Below are 18435 nucleotides of genomic sequence, written 5' to 3'. Positions count from 1 at the left end.
GCCCTGCCTATCCACCCCAAAAAGCATGGCTAATAACCCCTTACTGCTTGCATCTGTGGCAACAACACAAGCAAGCTTAGGATCAAAACTGTGCAACTTGGTAACATTAGAAATGACATCCTTAATATTCCTTAAGTCTTTCTCGCACTGTTGTAACCATGCAAACTTACATCCTTGTTTCAACAGTTGACGAATATGATCGCATTTTCCAGATTAATTAGGTATGATCTTGGCGCAGTATTCTGCTAAACCCGTGAAAAGATCTCACATTGTCCTTGTACTTAGGAGTAGTGGCATTTTTAATGGCTTGAACCGAAGAAGGTTTGGGTTTAACTTCTGCTTCTTCTATAATTTGGCTTAAAGGAGTAACACTTTTTTTCTGCAAACTTGCATTTATCATATTCTATTGTAAGCCCTTTACTTTCAAGAATAGAAAAAGCTTTCATTAATTTAGCATCATGTTCTTCCTTGTTCCTTGCAAAAACGAATACATCATCCCAAATGATCAACAAGTTATTTTTAACCCTGGGCGAAGAACTACGCTCCGTTCGCGGAGTTTGCGGAGTTTCGGCAACTCCGCGCTCCGTGGAGAACGCGAAGTTGTCGAATACTCTGCAAACTGCTGCGTAGCGTAGTTCTCGCGCGCTCAATAGCATTTTCGCGTGCGCGAGGATGCTTGTCGGTAAGATCGAGTTGCCGAACACGTAGAAACTGCAATCTGGCACAGAATAACTCGCGAACACGTTAGTAGTGACCGGAAATAAGGGGACGCGAGCGGGCGGGACAAACCTCATGGGTAACTTCGCGCTCTACACATCCAGAGCATGCAGGCAATCAATCAATCAATCAATCAGGATATTTGTATAGCGCGCTACTCACCGAGAGGGTCTCAAGGCGCTTGGGGGAGGGGGGTCCGCTACTGCTCGAACAGCCATGTCTTGAGTTGCTTCCTGAAGCAGAGGTGGTCTTGGGTCAGGAGGAGGTGGATGGGGAGGGAGTTCCTAGTCTTGGCTGCCAGGTAGGAGAAGGATCTTCCTCCCATGGTATATCTTCGGATGCGTGGCACGGCGGCGAGGGCGTGGCTGGTCGATCGTAGCTGGCGGGTGGGAGTGTAGAAGGTCAGGCGGTTGTTGAGGTACCTGGGGCCCAGGTCGTGGAGGGCCTTGTGTGCGTGGGTGAGGAGTTGGAACGTGATTCTCTTGCTGACGGGGAGCCAGTGAAGGTCTCTCAGGTGTCCAGAGATGTGGCTGTGTCGGGGGATGTCCAAGATGAGTCGTGCGGAGGCGTTCTGGATGTGTTAGAGTCTTTTCTGGAGTTTGGCTGTGGTTCCGGTATAGAGGGTGTTTCCGTAGTCCAGTCGGCTGGTGACGAGACGCCTGTGTGACCGGCTTCCTGGTTTCGGTGGCGAGCCATCGGAAGATCTTTCGGAGCATGCGTAGGATGTTGAAGCATGATGATGAGACGGCGTTGACTTGTCTGGTCATCGAGAGGGAGGAGTCCAGGATGAAGCCCAGGTTGCGTGCGTGGTCCGTTGGTTTGGGTGCGCTGCCCAGGGCAGGGGGCCACCAGGAGTCGTCCCAGCGGAGGGATGATCCAAGGATGAGGACTTCCGTCTTGTCTGAGTTCAGTTTCAGGCGGCTGTTCCTCATCCACTCGACTACGTCTTTCATCCCTTCGTGTAGGTTGGTTCTGGCGGTTCCTGGGTCGTTGGTGAGGCAGAGGATCAGCTGGGTGTCGTCGGCGTAGGAGATGATGTTGAGGTTGTGTTGGCGTACGATGGCTGCGAGGGGGCTCATGTAGAAGTTGAAGAGGGTGCGGTGGCAGACCGTATCGAATGCTGCGGAGAGGTCCAGGAGGATGAGGGCCGCTGTTTCCCAGTTGTCGAGCAGGGCCCGGATGTCGTCAGTGGCTGCGATGAGGGCGGTCTCGGTGCTGTGGTTGGCGCGGAAGCCGGACTGCGAGTGGTCGAGGCTGGTTGGGCGAGCGCAATTGGTGATCCACTGTGTGAGGTTGTTGGCTGCTTGGTTGGGGTCCGTTGAGCTGGCGGGAGTGTTCTGGCTCAGTGAAGTGGTGAGCTGGTCGGTGGTGATCTTGTTCCAGTTCCTGCGGGGAACCTGTTGCGGGTGGTGGTGAGTCGTGGTCTTTCTGAAGCTGAAGTGGACGCAGCTGTGGTCTGTCCAGTGGAGTCCGGTGGAGTGGCTGAAGGAGATGTACTTGATGGAGGAGAAGACTGGGTCAAGCGTGTGTCCGGCGTAGTGGGTGGGGGTGTTCACCAGTTGTATGAGTCCGAGGTTGGCGAGGTTGTCCAGCAGGGTGGTGGTGGTGTTGTCGTTGTTGTTCTCCAGGTGGAAGTTGAGGTCCCCTAGGAGGATGTAGTCAGCGGAGGCGAGGGCGTGCGGGCTGATGAAGTCTGCGATGTCTTCGCTGAATTGTGTGCGAGGTCCTGGGGGTCTGTAGATGAGGGTGCCTCTGAGTGTGGTCTTGGGGTCGGTGTGTATCTGGAAGTGAAGATATTAAGCGGCTGTGAGGGTGTCGTCTGAGTTGGTCATGATGCGGATGGTGTTCTTGTGGACGATGACGATGCCTCCTCCTGTCTCGTTGACGCGGTCTCTCCGGGTGATCTTGTATCCGTCCAGGATGGCGACTGCGATGTCGGGCGCTGAGGAGGCGTTCATCCATGTTTCCGTGAGGAAGGCGACGTCTGGAGATGTGGTGTCGAGCAGGTTCCAGAGTTCCACGGCGCTCCTGAAGACGAAAAACGGCTCGCGGACGGGTCAAGCAAGCTACTACGCATGTTCGCGGAGTTATGCGTAGTTCGCGGAGTGCAAGTGCATCTTCGCGTAGCTCCGCGGAGTGCGGCTTTGCGAACTACGCCCAGGGTTAGCTTAGGAAACAAATTAAACATCAACCTTAGGAAAACTGCAGCGAGCTCAAATAGCATCTGCTTGTACAGAAAACATTCATCCAGGGTGATGAATGCAGTGTATTTCCTAGAGTCAGGGGTCAAAGAAACGTGATGGTAAGTGGAAGATAAGTTGATGGTAGAGAACCACTGAGCCCTTTTGAGTAAAGTTACCATTTCATTTATTTTAGGGAGTCGACACATATCAACCATACTATTATTATTCAAGTAGCTCAAGTCCACACATAATCAATTTTTCAATTATTGCGTCTAGCGATCACAACTGGAGAAATTCATTCTGATACCCCTGCAGGTTCAATCACTCCTGATTCTACCAATGTTTCAAGCTCTTTAGATAATTCCTCTCATACAGTGATGGATACATTTCTGACTCCATGAAGTTTGGGACCAGCATCTTCCTTTAAACGAGTTATGTATCCTCCTATCATCATTCATCACTCCCCTCCCTACTTATACCTGCGCATACCTTTGGTGCAAAATACTTATCAAGATCATTAGGAGCAGCTAGAAAAACATTATTGTAACCAACAACAGGTGTTTTTGTTATACAAAAGAACATTCTTAAACCAATAGGTCCTAATGAATGCAATAAAATCCTTTTCATCTGTGCTGTGAACATTTCTCCCTCGATGTCAATGGTATCAATGTAATCTATGAAGTACTCCTTCCATTCAATCCATTTAAGCTGGGGTTCTTTCCTTGAAGAACAATATGGCTGAGGTAGACTGATCGTGAAGTTTGGATATCTCATTATATGATGGACTAGATCAGTGTTATAACTTATGAAAGTTCACACTGTCCTTTCTTCACCATTAAAGAATAGAGTACAAGGGTCACTTACTATGGAGGCACGGTGAAAAGATGGTAACTGGTAATTGTACAATAACATTCCGGTTTTAACTGCTGAAAGTACTGAGATGCAGTGCTGAAAGGAAAGAAAATCTGTTCACGTAAGGTCACAAGATAACCTTTACTTGCAAGGCTGCACGTTGTAAAAATAGTTTGGCAACTCCAAACGGCCTGTATGTAATTGTATGAACGCCAAAAACTGCTGCCAGGCAACGCGTACGTCAATCCCTTTCGTGCATTGCTCCGAAGGGAATGTCAGCAACTACTGCTAAGAGACATAGGGGCATATTACCAACAAGTAGCGATATTTACCGCTAAATAGGCTTAGCGACGATTTGCTTATCGCTGCCTATCGCTGGATATGTTAGCGGAGAAAACATGCTATTAGCAACGTTTTTCTCCATTGTGCTAAAATATCCAGCAATAGCGGCGAAATGCGTGAATATCGCTGAGAATACAGCGATATTCATACATTAGCGATGAAATGCTCTTAGCCATGTTATCCACCTCCCATTGGATAACATGGCTAAGAACTGGTCTGGGCAGGTGTTAGTATTTGGAGATATTCGCGCTTAGCGCAAATATTTCCAACGCTATGCCTGCCTTGCTAATAGGCGAGAGCGACGCTAGCGACTGCTTTCAGTCGCTAACTGGTTGGGTACGCCCACTTTGCATGTCATTAGCGATAAACATCGCTGACATGCAAAGCGGGCCCCAAACCACTCGCTATCGCCTAAAAGCTGTAGCTAACTGATGTTAGCGACAGCTTGCTAATAGGGCGATAGAATTATCGCCGCTTAGCAGACGAAAATGGCTGCTAAATCGGCGATAATTGCCTATGGCCCCCCTTGGTAATATGCCCCATAGTTTGCTGACCGTGCGCAGTTCATATTGCGAACATGCACCGTCGCGCGGGCAGCAATTGAATAACTCCAATTCCACAAGGCAAATTTCAATAAAGAGGCTAGCAGAGAATTCACCAAACAGAACGGTTACCCTTTAAGATGACCAAACTTTGTAAGTCACTCCTGAATGAATGAAATCCAAATAGATACGAGCATGTAGAAACATTAATGTTCATTAATCCAGATATAAATACAAAATGAGCGCGGTCCTGCAAGCACTCAAGGAATCCTCGTTGTCAATATGAAGTGATGAGGTACACGTAGTACCAAACAATGACTTTATTTCACAAGTGCAAGTACAGGGTAGCACGTTCTTCCAGTGCAGTGCAGCAGCAACTGTCCGCAGGACAACACTCCTAACAATCCCAGAATTCAGAATTCATCACAAACCTAAACATGTAACGCTCACAAGGCTGACACACGCAAATAATAAACTCGGCATGATCCACACCACCAATGTTCAAACCAAATGGATGAATACAAAATCAATCAGATGAATTAAAGGGATTTCAATTTTCTCCAAAAAAGGGAATGATCTGGATGCTGGGAGGGTGACGGGGAGACAGCTCCAGAACTGAGAGGCCATAACAGAGAAAGCCATGCCTCACGTACGATACAATCTGTGCCTGAGAATTCCTGCAAGAACGGAATGAGATGATCTCAAATTGCATCTTGGGAAGTACCTATTGATTTTTGCCTGGATTGCTGAAGCTCCTTTATTATAAAGATCTGGATGCACCTGACAGAAATTGAATTCTCTGTTCAAGAGGAAGCCAGGGCATGGGTTTGACCACCTATTTTGATCAGTTGACCAGGAGGGTTCTGGTTTGAAAAGAAAAAATCAGAAATCAAATTATGTCAGGCACCAAGACGTCCACCAGTTCCTGCACCACTCTCATGGGGCAGATATTGTTATGAGAACCAGATTTAATAGACATCAGAATCTAACAAGACTTGCCATCTTGAAGATGAGGCATGGTGGCAACAATTGGGCCATGTTCATAAACAGATGGGGCAGATTACTATTCTATGGGCCGGTGGTCCTCATTGATATTGTCATACAAAGCTTGAACAATTATCCACTGTATAACTTAGGCATCATTTCATCTCCACCTGTCCATATGGCAAGTCTTTTGGCTTCGAGGTTCACTGTGAACCAAGTGGATGACAATGTGCTTGAGGGCTTAAAGGTAAATAATTGGCAGCCAAACAATCATTAAATAATGAGAATAGGGGTTCTGGATCAGAGAGGTCAGATGACCTATTCCATTTCTCATTAAGTAATGCAGTGGTTTTATCTTTCATAACTGCACAACAATAGTTATATCTAGGAGTCAGAAGAACAAACAGACTCACTGTGAAACCAAGACCTCAACATGGAAAAACAAAAAGTGTGTTAGTGCAGTCCCAAGTATGCACCCAAGTGTGACACAAATATGTGAGCTAAAGCTAGAGGGCATGGGTGAATTTTCCCATCAGTAGCCGCTCTGTACCGCCCTGGTTGACATCATTTGGGTTCTCCTTGCCCAGGAGACAAAGAAAAAACAAAGTGCAAAAACAGATTTAACATAATATCTGTGAGCAATAATGGTCCATTATTGCTCACAGATATTATGTTAAATCTGTTTTTGCACTTTACCTTTTAGATTTGGAAAACTGAGAAGAAAATTAAAGTTTCATATCTACTCAGTATTATCCAATTTTAATTGTTTTTTCACTCACACTTATTTTTTGCACTGCTTCTTTAAGTCGCCACTCATATCTAGTACTGACATCACATCACCTGTAGTGTCTTGGAACAGCCTCAATAACATCAACAGGCTGTTTTTTCTTTGTTTTTTCTTTGTCTCCTGGGCAAGGAGAACCCAAATGATGTCAACAAGGGCGATATAACTACTGTTGTGAAGTTTCAGTAGGGGCATATATCTAGATTGGGTCGTTAAACTTGCCCTCGGACCCCTTTTTACTGAGGTTGTGGATGTTTATCTTTCATAAGCCAGTGCAGTGGGCAGGAGGAGGCTATATTAAACACTAGGCAGGTTGATTTTGATGTGCTGGGAATCTGAAGTATAAAGCTCATAGGATCTGAGGGGTTGCATCTCCTACAGGAGTTAAATAGGAGGTCTAATTTGTTCCTTTTCGGATAGGTGGGCTGATTCACTAACTGCGAAAGGCCCAAGTTTGTCAAGGACTCAAAAACATATGAACTTCTTCATTCCGAGGTGCATTATACCACAAGTTAAAATCCGCTATAACCATCACTTGAGAATATGTGGTAACCAGCAGACATTACCGTAGCTTTAACAATTTTCCATAGGGCAGTGTTTATTAACCTTTTGACTTCTGTGGACCCCACTTAATAATTACTGGAACCCAGGGACACCCACTAAATCATTATTGGAATACAGTGACTCCCACTAAGACATTACAGGATGCGAGTGACCACACCTAAGCAATCTTAATGAATTGAATTGCAAAACACTGCACAAAAATCCAGGAACGAGCATTGACCAAACAAATACACAAATAATGAAATATTTTATTTAATTCGCAAACAAATATAAAACAAATCAGAATTTAAACTTAAAGGGGACGGTTGGAGCATTTTACTTCTTTATTTATATATACTTTAATATTCTGTAAATGTTATTTAATATTGTAAGAAGTTGTGGACCCTCTGAGTATCATCATGGACCCACAGGGGTCCTTGCACCACAGGGTACAAACCACTGTCTAAGGGAGTGTGAAGGGGAGTAAGGTGGCCTGTAAATAATCAAAGAATAAATGGACAAAGTTGGTGAAACAATTAACCTAACAACAAATCCTCAAGTGAGACAGCAACACATAGAAAGTCATCAACAACCACTACTTATAACTCCAAGTAGGCCCCCTACAAACACCCCCACCTGTCTACTCTGTCCTTGCGAACTAATTTATAGGCAGTAGTGATAGCATTATTGAAATCTGCCTCCATTTTGTAACCATGTTTCTTCCCCCTCCAAGCACCCGCACCTGTCTACTCTGTCCTTGTGAGCTAATTTATAGGCAGTAGCGATAGAATTATTCAAATCTGCCTCCATTTTGTAACCACGTTTTATAAATAGAAAACAGGTCAAATTTATAATCTTACAATTTGAGGGTTTATTTCTTGTGTATCTCATGACTGGGTGGACATGAAGTAAACTACAATTGATACAGGAATCAGATGATTGGATAGTGATCACATAGGCCTCGCTACCACAAGCTAGAGACTGTGATAGCGAGACAGCTCTGGATAGTGCAAGCCTAGGATTTTGTTAAGTGACAAGGAGTCCAAAGGGAATCTGGGTGGCATAAGGTTTATAAGGCTCTGTGGGCTATAGGTTAATCACCAGGGTTTCCTACCTGACCTTTAGAACTCTATAAAGACAGGGGCAGAGAGGCTTGTCATAGATGTGTCAGTTCTGTGCATGTCCGCTGCACATTCACGATGCCCATCTATTTTATCGGGTCAGAGGTCCTGGTTTATGCTCAGAGCAGTAGCTCCTGGACTGCACTGTAATCTGAGACCCAAGGAGTAACATGCATTAGCAATGCAATAAGACTTCCATTAGTGAAACTTTGAGCTATTGTCTTTGCAAATACTAATGTTTGATATTTTTTTGGGGTGGGGGCAAAAAATATCCCAGCAGTAGCATTAGTAATAGAATATATTCCATGACTCAAGGAAAAGGTGCAGTACCATAGGCTATTACTAAGGAGTCTATTACAAAGTTGGGGGAATCGCCACCGGCCGCAAAGCGGTGGCGATCCACCCGACATAATCTCCCGCCCGCCTCCCATTTACCCCCGCCATATTATGATGGCGGGGGTTACTGCGGCGGTCGACCGGGCGGAAAAGGGTTAAATATGGTGGCGGTGTCTGCTAGACACCGCCATCCATATTACAATGGCTGTGGGAACCAGCCTTTCCGTGGCGGCGTTGTATGTGTGCTGCACTGTACTGCGCACATACAAAATGGGAAAAGGTTTCAAGTTAGTCTAAGCTTGGTATTTTGTACTGGAAGGCATCCCTTCCAGTACAAAAGCTATGCTAGACTCATGGAGACACCCTTGCACTATAGTGCAAAGTTGTGTCCGCGGCGCATGGCAGCATATAATTCTGCTCGGGTGCTAGGGAGAGGGGACGAGAGTGCCATATTTTTGTAAATATGGCACTCTCCTGCTCTCTCCTTCTCACGCAGCGCAGCATTTGCGGCTGCTGCACTACACTGCGTGAGAAACGGTAAACAGTCAAAATATCGAGTTCTTAATTTCGACCTACACTTATATCGAGTTGCTAATATCGATGGGACAGAATATCGATGGCCAGAATATCGATGGCCAGAATATCGACCCTAAGGTAAGTAATATCGAAATTACTAATATCGATAGCATATATATCGATGTAAGTAATTTCGATTTACTAATATGTGTTAGAAATATTAGTTAAGTATTTAAATTAATTGTTATAATATGTGTTTAATATGTTTTTATAATTTAAAAATATATAAAAGTAAATAATATGTTTTACTACCACAGCGGGTTGTGGGTTTATAGGGGAATAGGGTGGGAAGTAATTTATTTGTAATTAAATAATTATTTTTCAATGATTAATTTATTTTGCAATTAAATATTAATTGGCAATGATATATTTTAATTGATTAATTGATTAATTAATTGATAATTTATGTATATTTTTAACTAAATTATATGTTTTACTACCACAGCGGGTTGTGGGTTTATAGGGGAATAGGGTGGGAAGTAATTTATTTGTAATTAAATACTTATTTTTCAATGATTAATTTATTTTGCAATTAAATATTAATTGGCAATGATTTATTTTAATTGATTAATTAATTGATAATTTATGTATATTTTTAACTAAATTATATGTTTTACTACTGGAGCGGGTTGTGGGTTTATAGGGGAATAGGGTGGGAAGTAATTTATTTGTAATATTAATTAATTTTGGGTAAAGGGGTATTTTTAGGGTTCAGGGTCAGTTTTCAGTTTTTGGGTAAAGGGGTATTTTTAGGGTTCAGGGTCAGATTTCAGTTTTTGGGTAAAGGGGTATTTTTAGGGTTCAAAGTCAGTTTTCAGTTTTTGGGTAAAGGGGTATTTTTAGGGTTCAGGGTCAGTTTTCAGTTTTTGGGTAAAGGGGTATTTTTAGGGTTCAGGGTCAGTTTTCAGTTTTTGGGTAAAGGGGTATTTTTAGGGTTCAGGGTCAGTTTTCAGTTTTTGGGTAAAGGGGTATTTTTAGGGTTCAGGGTCAGTTTTCAGTTTTTGGGTAAAGGGGTATTTTTTGGGTTCAGGGTCAGTTTTCAGTTCTTTGGTAAAGGGGTATTTTTTGGGTTCAGGGTCAGTTTTCAGTTCTTTGGTAAAGGGGTATTTTTAGGGTTCAGGGTCAGTTTTCAGTTTTTGGGTAAAGGGGTATTTTTAGGGTTCAGGGTCAGTTTTCAGTTTTTGGGTAAAGGGATATTTTTAGGGTTCAGGGTCAGTTTTCAGTTTTTGGGTAAAGGGGTATTTTTAGGGTTCAGGGTCAGTTTTCAGTTTTTGGGTAAAGGGGTATTTTTTGAGTTCAGGGTCAGTTTTCAGTTCTTTGGTAAAGGGGTATTTTTAGGGTTCAGGGTCAGTTTTCAGTTCTTTGGTAAAGGGGTATTTTTAGGGTTCAGGGTCAGTTTTCAGTTTATGGGTAAAGGGGTATTTTTAGGGTTCAGGGTCAGTTTTAGGTTTTTGGGTAAAGGGGTATTTTTAGTGTTCAGGGTCAGTTTTCCCTACTGTTGCACCCACTGGAGTGGGAATAGTAATTATTGTTAAGTAATTATATATTATATATGATTTATCATTTTATTTTTTTATTAAATATGTATTATTATTTTTTTTAACAATTAATACATATATTTAAATATGTTTAAGTAATTAATAAGTATTATTTACAGTTTTTTTATGTTATTTTAAATTTTAAAAAAATCGATATATTTAACAACGATATTTTTAACATCGATATTATTTTTTCGATATTTTGGTACTTACCATGTTGTACATAGGGCGTCGATATTTTTGCTATCGATATAATTACACCGATATTTGTGTAGGTCGAAATTCTGTCTGTCGAAATTCTGTCATAGATCCGTGAGAAACAAGTATATATGCCCCTTAGTTTGCTTCCATAGAAGTGGTTAGAGTAATGTGCCTGGAAACAATGATTTGATGTGAAAATGTCAGGATTGGACACTGTGTCTGTAAGGACTTGTAGTGAGGTGGTCCCCCAAGCCAAGTCAGTAACTCAGCCAAGCCAGGGTCACTCCATACTCACACGCTTCTATTACAACACGGGTGGACCATCAAGATTTGTGCTGGTGATTGCACACACCTGTGTACAGATGATACTGTAGCTGTGCACTTCATTACTTTACATAGGAGACATTGGAAGGCATATATTAATATCCCAAGCTGGGGCATGAGCCGCAGCCAGTGCAGATCAGAAGTACGACTGGATTTTTACCTGCCACTCTGTATTTATGTACGGGTGCCTCTCTGCTCTTTAGATTTGTGTGGGTGGGTGCACCACAGGCTGCACCCACTTTTGCGAGTACATTCAAGACCCTCACATCTGGGTGTGGTGTAGCGGGCACTTGAACCAGCTACTCAAAGGGCGGCCGCTAATACTCTGCCTGTGTCTCTGGAGGGGCTCCACCAATCTGACTCTGAGTGTGTGGTCAGAGAGGTTAGGGATCCCTCAAGGGCGATACAGTCACAAGCTCTGACTGCAACACAATTGAAGGGCCACTAATGGTCCCAGGCACTCTAAAACTTTAAAGTGTCTGTTTAGCTCCACTCCACCCACACACCACTGAGTGGGGAGGCAGAAGGGCACTGAGACCAGATAGCTCTGAGACAGATGATGTCCAGAAAAGTTTATCTTTTTCAAGGAAAGCTTATTCCCCTTTCTGGACGGTTAGTTATTTTTTTTATCAGCAAATTGGATTGAGGCTCACAGGTCTACAATACCAAAATATATATTTTTTTAATGAGAAAATGGAGCGGAGGAGACATGCATTGTTACCTAGTTAATGAGCTCATATGTTAATTGTGAGGGATTAAGAGAGGAGTATTTGGCAAATAAGATAAAAGTCCATGACATCTCTCCCTGTATATGTATTTTCTTTTCTGGTTACCGGATGACTCTGTGCCATGTTGGACACCATTTTGCAGCCACTCCTGGGTGTTTTGTTTAACAAATTAATGCATTCTGGGATTTGTAATCTTGGTTCATTTTAACCAAAGCTATTAGGTTAACAGTCCTGAAAACAATGGTTTGTAAACTAGAAAGCTTGTGAATGGAACCTGGCGACCCTGGTAATGAAGAGTAATGTGGTACCCCAAATAGCTGTAGAGAGAAGTGTGGAATAAGCTTAGGACCCACCATATATCTCTACATACTTTCGCACTCTTCCTCATTAGCAAGAAAATCATGACTTTTAGACCTACATTTGGAAAATGTGTATATATTTTGCTTTAAAAAAAAATCCATTCAAACTATTATTGGTAAGCATCCTCTGTTTTTGTTGGAGAGTGAAGCAGTACAACCAGTAATATAAACCTCAGCACTTCAATATATACTTTCCCGAATAGAATAAAGTAATGAAATTAATAATATACACTTTTATACATAATGTTACCAGGTTTCGTTATTGTGAACACATGGAAAATGATGTGATTGCATAACAACATCACCTCGGTGCTATAATGAGTGAGGGTGCCTTATAAGTGATGCTAATCCAAATATATTTACAACAATTGAGTTAATAACATAGTTCACATTCAATAAATGGTCTACATTTACTTAATACAAGTGGACCATACCACTGTTATTTCTTAAATATTTTTGAATGTCTCTGTGTAATTTACCAATACATATTACATTGGAGTATACATTAATGAAACCTTTAAATCGTGACAATTTGTGGTATAAATAATTTGGCTTCCCAAAAAATTATAAACGAATGTTCCTATCGTGTCCGCAACCTATTTACAATGTAGATGGACATATACCACTGTCACTAACTGTTCTGTAATGATAACATTGTGTGTTAACGATGTTTTTAAGTTCAGCAGTATCAGATAGTGTTATGTCATGTGGATTAAGGTCGCATGACATCACTTCCTGGGAGGCTACAGTGTCAAAGATCATATAAAGCTACTTCCTGTTACATCAAAGGATGGTTATTTGATGTCACTTCTGCATCCACTGGCATTTTGTTGAATCAACGCAAATGACAATAAGCATTATTGTTACACTCCTGTTCTTGCATCTCAAAGTCTAAAAGAGCTGGAAATGTAATGCACGTGTGCCTCAGCTTTGAAATGCATTCCATTTAGTGCTAGTTTAGGGGCACCTTCAAAAGACCGGTACGTTTAGGGGAGTGTAAGTTCAACATAAGGCATATGTCTGAAGCATGTTCAATTGAAAAATATATCTAAAAGTTGTTGATACAAATAACAATAGAGATGTTTTCTGTTTCAGCACACAGGCATGTATGCTCTGGTTTCCAAGGGCATGCGGAAGATTGCAGAGGGAAAGGATCCTCTGGAAGGGCAGAAGCACCGCTGTGGAATGGGGAACATGTTTGACTATCACACCACAGGCTACAAGGACCTGGACGAACTGCAGAAGAGCCCACAGCCTCTCATCTTCATCATGGAGCTTCTCAAGGTAGATGCGTGAGCTGCTTTCTAGAGGGATTGTAAAGGGGTTGACAGTGACAAAGAGTTTGGAACCATGAAGGAGGAACATAAACAAATATAGACAAATCGAATTTGTTCTGCTTTGTATAGTGTAAATCATTAGTGACCAAGCAGAGTAGAGCACTGGTTGTCAGTATGGTAGGTTGGTTTCGATAATTTTCCATATAACAACATATCAGTTTGGGTACTTTTATTACCCAAAATTCAGTGGTATCAAAAATTAAAGTGAACTGTGAACTGTGGGAAATATTTCACTGTTCCCTCTTAACTATGGATTATATCATCATAATGACAGCCCCCCAAAGCACTCTGTAGAACTTTACCATTGTCTAGGCGACAGTGGTTATGCGGCAGAGAAGACTAATGCATATTGTGAGAGTAAAAACAGGCTTAGAGACTAACCATAATGCAAGAGCAAATACAACCTTGGAGTCGAAGCATAATGTGAGAGTAAAGAGAGGCTGGGAAGCTAACCATAATGTCAGCCGCGGTCTGTAGTGAGATGATCTGCAGGGCGGTGACGTGGGGAGGGGGAGGGGCAGGGTGGGGGGTAGTAATGTATGGATTACGGAGTATTACAGGTAAGTGAACATATAAATAAATAAAACAAATTTCGTTGCGTGCACTGCATCACCAAATGCGATGCAGTGCGTGCAACGAAATTCTATTTATTTATTTATCTGTTTACTTACCTGTAATACTCCGTGATCCATACTTTCACTTTGCCACTGGATTGAAGCAAGCCGGGCTGAAGACGGCTGTAATGCCAGAAACCGGTCCTAGGAAGCTTGTTCCCGGTCCAGGGAAGGCATGACTTGGCAGTTCGGGCTGGACTGTTCCCATGAGGCACAGGGTCAGACTGATTTGCATATAGCCATGTCTGAACTAGGGTGGCAGAGTGGGCTAAAGAATGGTGATGGAATAAACCCAAATCTGTTGACTGGGTGTGAGTGTTTGATTGGTTCAGAAGCTCCGTCCATCACCACCCCTTTTTGTACCGAAGGTAATAGCGCCACCAGATCGTCGCTAAAAGTGACATTCTGGTGGCACTATCCCCTTGTAAATATACCCCTTAGTATTCTTAAAAGCATCTTTTTACATTTTTGGTTATCATTTTATTTGTTTGAAATGATTTTACATCTGTAGACTCAACAGGACGTCATGTTGGTGCTATTACTGAATGTTCTAAAAACGTTGTAAACTGTTCTTTTTCAATACAAATAGTTTCTACATAAAAATAATCTTTAAAAAAAACCTCAACATAGAAACCATAATGAGAAATTATGTCATTATTAAATCACATTATTTTCGTACTTAAATGGAGGCATAGGAGCCCCCACCCTACTACAATGACCATGAAGGCAACTTCTGCCTCTCAATGTAACACAAAAACTAATACATAGAAATCTAACACATAATGGGTGACCCCGTTTCCACACGCTGTAGTGTAGTTCCTATATTCCCAATAGGCTCTGCGCATTGGAATAATATATCCTATAGATGTGACATAGGACTGAGGTCAGTAATTCTCTATCAACTATACTAAACTTAATTGTGAGTGCCAGCTAGCTCAGAGGTCACCAGAAACTTTCTCGAATACACAAGAAGGGATTACTTTCTGACAACTGCATAAACATGACAATTTTTTTTCCCTTGGACTGGAACAAAATATCTTCAGAGTCGTGGAAACAATAGATAACTATTTTACTCAGTTAATCGTGCATGCTTTGTTTCTACAGAGTTGCAGAGAAATAGTGAGAGAGGCGTTTTCAATAAAAGGATTTATTGAACAGTTTTCTTTCTCATGCAAGAGAGGTGAACTGCTACAATTGTTAGACAGAATGCAAAGTATAATGGGTACAGCGAGAATAATATTATAAAATAATACTGTAATAGCATTGTCTAGTGGGATGACATATAAAAATACATACTTAAATAGCACAGACTAAAATACTTCACTGGTGCTTCTAAAATACGCCTACGACAATGTACCTAACCTAGGTCTAGTACTAGGGAAGGAGTAAGTGTGGTCTTTAGCATAGGTTTTAGTTCTGCCAAGAATTGCCAAAGTTTTCTCTAGGTTCTAATCGGCTCCATACCTTAGAATGAAGGAGGTTGGTATCTCTGTCTCGGACTCGATTTCCCAACACCCTGCAAGGGAAGTCAGAAACACTGGTGCTGGATTCTCGGCAGAGGAGGACATCTTCTTGTCAGTGCGTCAGCTGGAGAGTCGGCTTCCTTCGGCACTTACAGTAGCAAGCTGCGTCGGGCAAGAAGGTAGTTGAACTGCACCGAACCACGTCGTGCTTTGCTAAAGCAAGTGAAGGTATATTTATACCTTGAAGGTGTTTAGGAATGCCAGCTTTGACTTAAAGTTGGGCATATGAATGTCATAGATGAACCCATAAGGCACAATATTTTGGAACACTGTATCCTTCAACTTTAAATAAACCAAAAAGCTAATACATAGGAATTTTCGTCCTACTCAGCTATGGGGGATATTATCCTTTTACTCACTCCAGACGTCTATTGGAGTATTTTACGAGAGAAAGGGGTCTCTGAGAAAAGCACGACTGAGTTACTTTAGTATCTAGCATTAAATTAGTGTCTTACCTAACGTTGGGCGCCATGTAGTGTAGTTCCTATATTCCCAATAGGCTCTGCGCATTGGAATAATATATCCTATAAATTTGACATAGGACTAAGGTCAGTATGTCTCTATCAAATATACTAAACTTAATTGTGAGTGCCAGCTAGCTCAGAGGTCACTAGAAATGTTCTTGAATACACAAGAAGGGATTCGTTTCTGACAACCGCATAAACATGACAACTTTGTTTCCCTAGGACTGGAACAAAATATCTTCGGAGTCATGGAAACAATAGATAACTATTTTACTCAGTCAATCGTGCATGCTTCGTTTCTACAGAGTTGCAGAGAAATAGTGAGACGGGTGTTTTCAATAAAAGGATTTATTGAACAGTCTTCTTTCTCATGCAAGAGAGGTGAACTGCTACAATCAGACAGAATGCAAAGTATAATGCGTACAGTGAGAATAGTATTATAAAATAATACTGTAATAGCATTGTCTAGTGGTATGACATATAAAAATATATACATAAATAGCACAGGCTAAAATACTCTACTGGTGCTTCTAAAATATGCCTACCCCAATTTACCCAACCTAAGTCTAGTGCTAGGGAAGGAGTAAGTGTGCTCTTTACCATAGGTTTTAGTTCTGCCAAGAATTGCCAAAGGTTTCTCTAGGTTCTAATCAGCTCCATACCTTAGAATGAAGGAGGTTGGCGTCTCTGTCTCGGACTCGATTTCCCAACACCCCGCAAGGGGAGTCAGAAACACTGGAGCTGGATTCTCAGCAGAGGAGGACATCTTCTTGTTAGTGTGTCAGCTGAAGAGTCGGCTTCCTTCGGCACTTGCTGTAGCGAGCTGCGTCGGTAAATTAGGTAGTCGAACTGCACCGAACCACACCGTGCTTTGCTATAGCAAGTGAAGGTATATTCATACCTTGATTGTGTTTAGGAATGCCAGCTTTGACGTAAATTAGGGCATATGAATGTCATTGATGAACCTCTAAGGAATAGTTGTTCATTCATAATAAATTAGTTTCTTGGTGAAATCAATATACAGGCTAGGGGAAGTCCCTTCTGCTTAAGAGTTTGGTTTTCCAAGAAATCGTTGTGACGATGAATGGATGGAAGTAGCCATGCCTATATTTGGGTAGCATGGGCTATGTCTAAATAAGGGCTTGATTTCTATGCCTATATAAGGGCAACGCAAATTGTACCTATATAAGGGCAGGAATCAGGAAAATTCATTCGGAATCTAAAACGCCATACAACAATGCAACTGCAACAGATCAAACTCAACAACTAATCGCCCCATTGAGAAGGTACAACTTTCCGTAGCACAGTTCAAAATGTTCTGGGGGGCGTGGCCAAGATGGCGGCTTGGTAGGACATAAAACTCTGTCCCTCCGGCCCGCAGTTTCTTAGCAATTCCCGGGCCCTCTAATAGCCGAACATGGACTGGAATTGGCTGGTGCTCCCTCCGATGCATAAGTGGAGGGTTTCAGCAGCCATTTCAGCGCTCCTGGAGATGTGCCTGCTCTGACCGCAATGGAGCCGGAGCGTGTGGGACGGGGTCACCGGCAACGCCTCGGGGTCAGCGCACAGGAGCCCCAGCACAAGAAAGGAGTGAGCGAGTCTCAGAGTCATCGCAGAACCTGGGCCCGCTTGTAGAGTCGGTGGCAAGCGGCGGAAGGTGAGCAGCCCCCAAGGTATGGCAGCGCAGTAATCGACGGGCCGGAGGCCTGTGTTTCACCCGCCATCTTGTGGCTTCTCTTCCCTGCCGGCCGAACGGGGCTCGGGCTGCCCCTTTGGAAGATTTGGGTTTCCAGCCATGAGGCTGGAAGGCATAATCGGACCGGCAACCCATCCTTACTGGTGAGCCGGCAGACACGCAACACGACGTGGGCGTGCGGTGACCTCTCAGTGAGGTGCTGGCTCTCCCCCTGCCATTTTGTCCTCTTCCCTGCCAGACAGGCCGGCGCACCGAACATTGTGCAGCTTGGGGCCCGGGGCCTCCTCCACGCAAAGCTTAAACAAATGATTACCCTGATAGCCCACCCAACCCGGTGAATGGGCTGCTGCTGTGCGCTGTCTGCAGAGCTCTGTTCTGGCCTGTTGACTCCCGATGAATGTGGCCTGTATACCTGGACCACTCCTGGTTAACCTTGCCTGCGCGCCACAACAGCGGCCATCGCAGGGGCCTGGCGCTACCTAGAGGAGACAGCCTCGCAGTAATCGCCCGCCTCCCACCCCGCTGCCGACCTGGCAGAGACTCTGAAAGTCTGCGCTGAAAGACTTTGTTGATTCCCTTTGCGGACCGTCCTTTGGCCACCCCATTCAGAGCTGCCTGGGCTGCTTTGGCCGGCCTGCAGATCTGCGCAGCCTGTCACAGCATTGGCCCCC

General features: G+C 43.2%; 1 protein-coding gene across 1 annotated transcript in view; it reads left to right on the top strand.

Moving 5' to 3' along the window:
• LOC147718867 (aryl-hydrocarbon-interacting protein-like 1) overlaps window positions 1-18435 on the top strand; it is a 196616-nt gene that overhangs the window by 63252 nt on the left and 114929 nt on the right. The window contains exon 3 of the mRNA XM_086966794.1: window positions 13226-13414. Coding sequence (XP_086822920.1) covers window positions 13226-13414 — 189 coding nt within the window. The remainder of the gene's footprint in view (window positions 1-13225; window positions 13415-18435) is intronic.

Source organism: Lissotriton vulgaris, chromosome 4_1 (assembly GCF_964263255.1).
Source record: "Lissotriton vulgaris chromosome 4_1, aLisVul1.2, whole genome shotgun sequence".
Classification (NCBI taxonomy): Eukaryota; Metazoa; Chordata; class Amphibia; order Caudata; family Salamandridae; genus Lissotriton; species Lissotriton vulgaris.
Note: the sequence above shows the minus strand (reverse complement) of the source record. Positions and strands in the feature narration are given on the sequence as shown.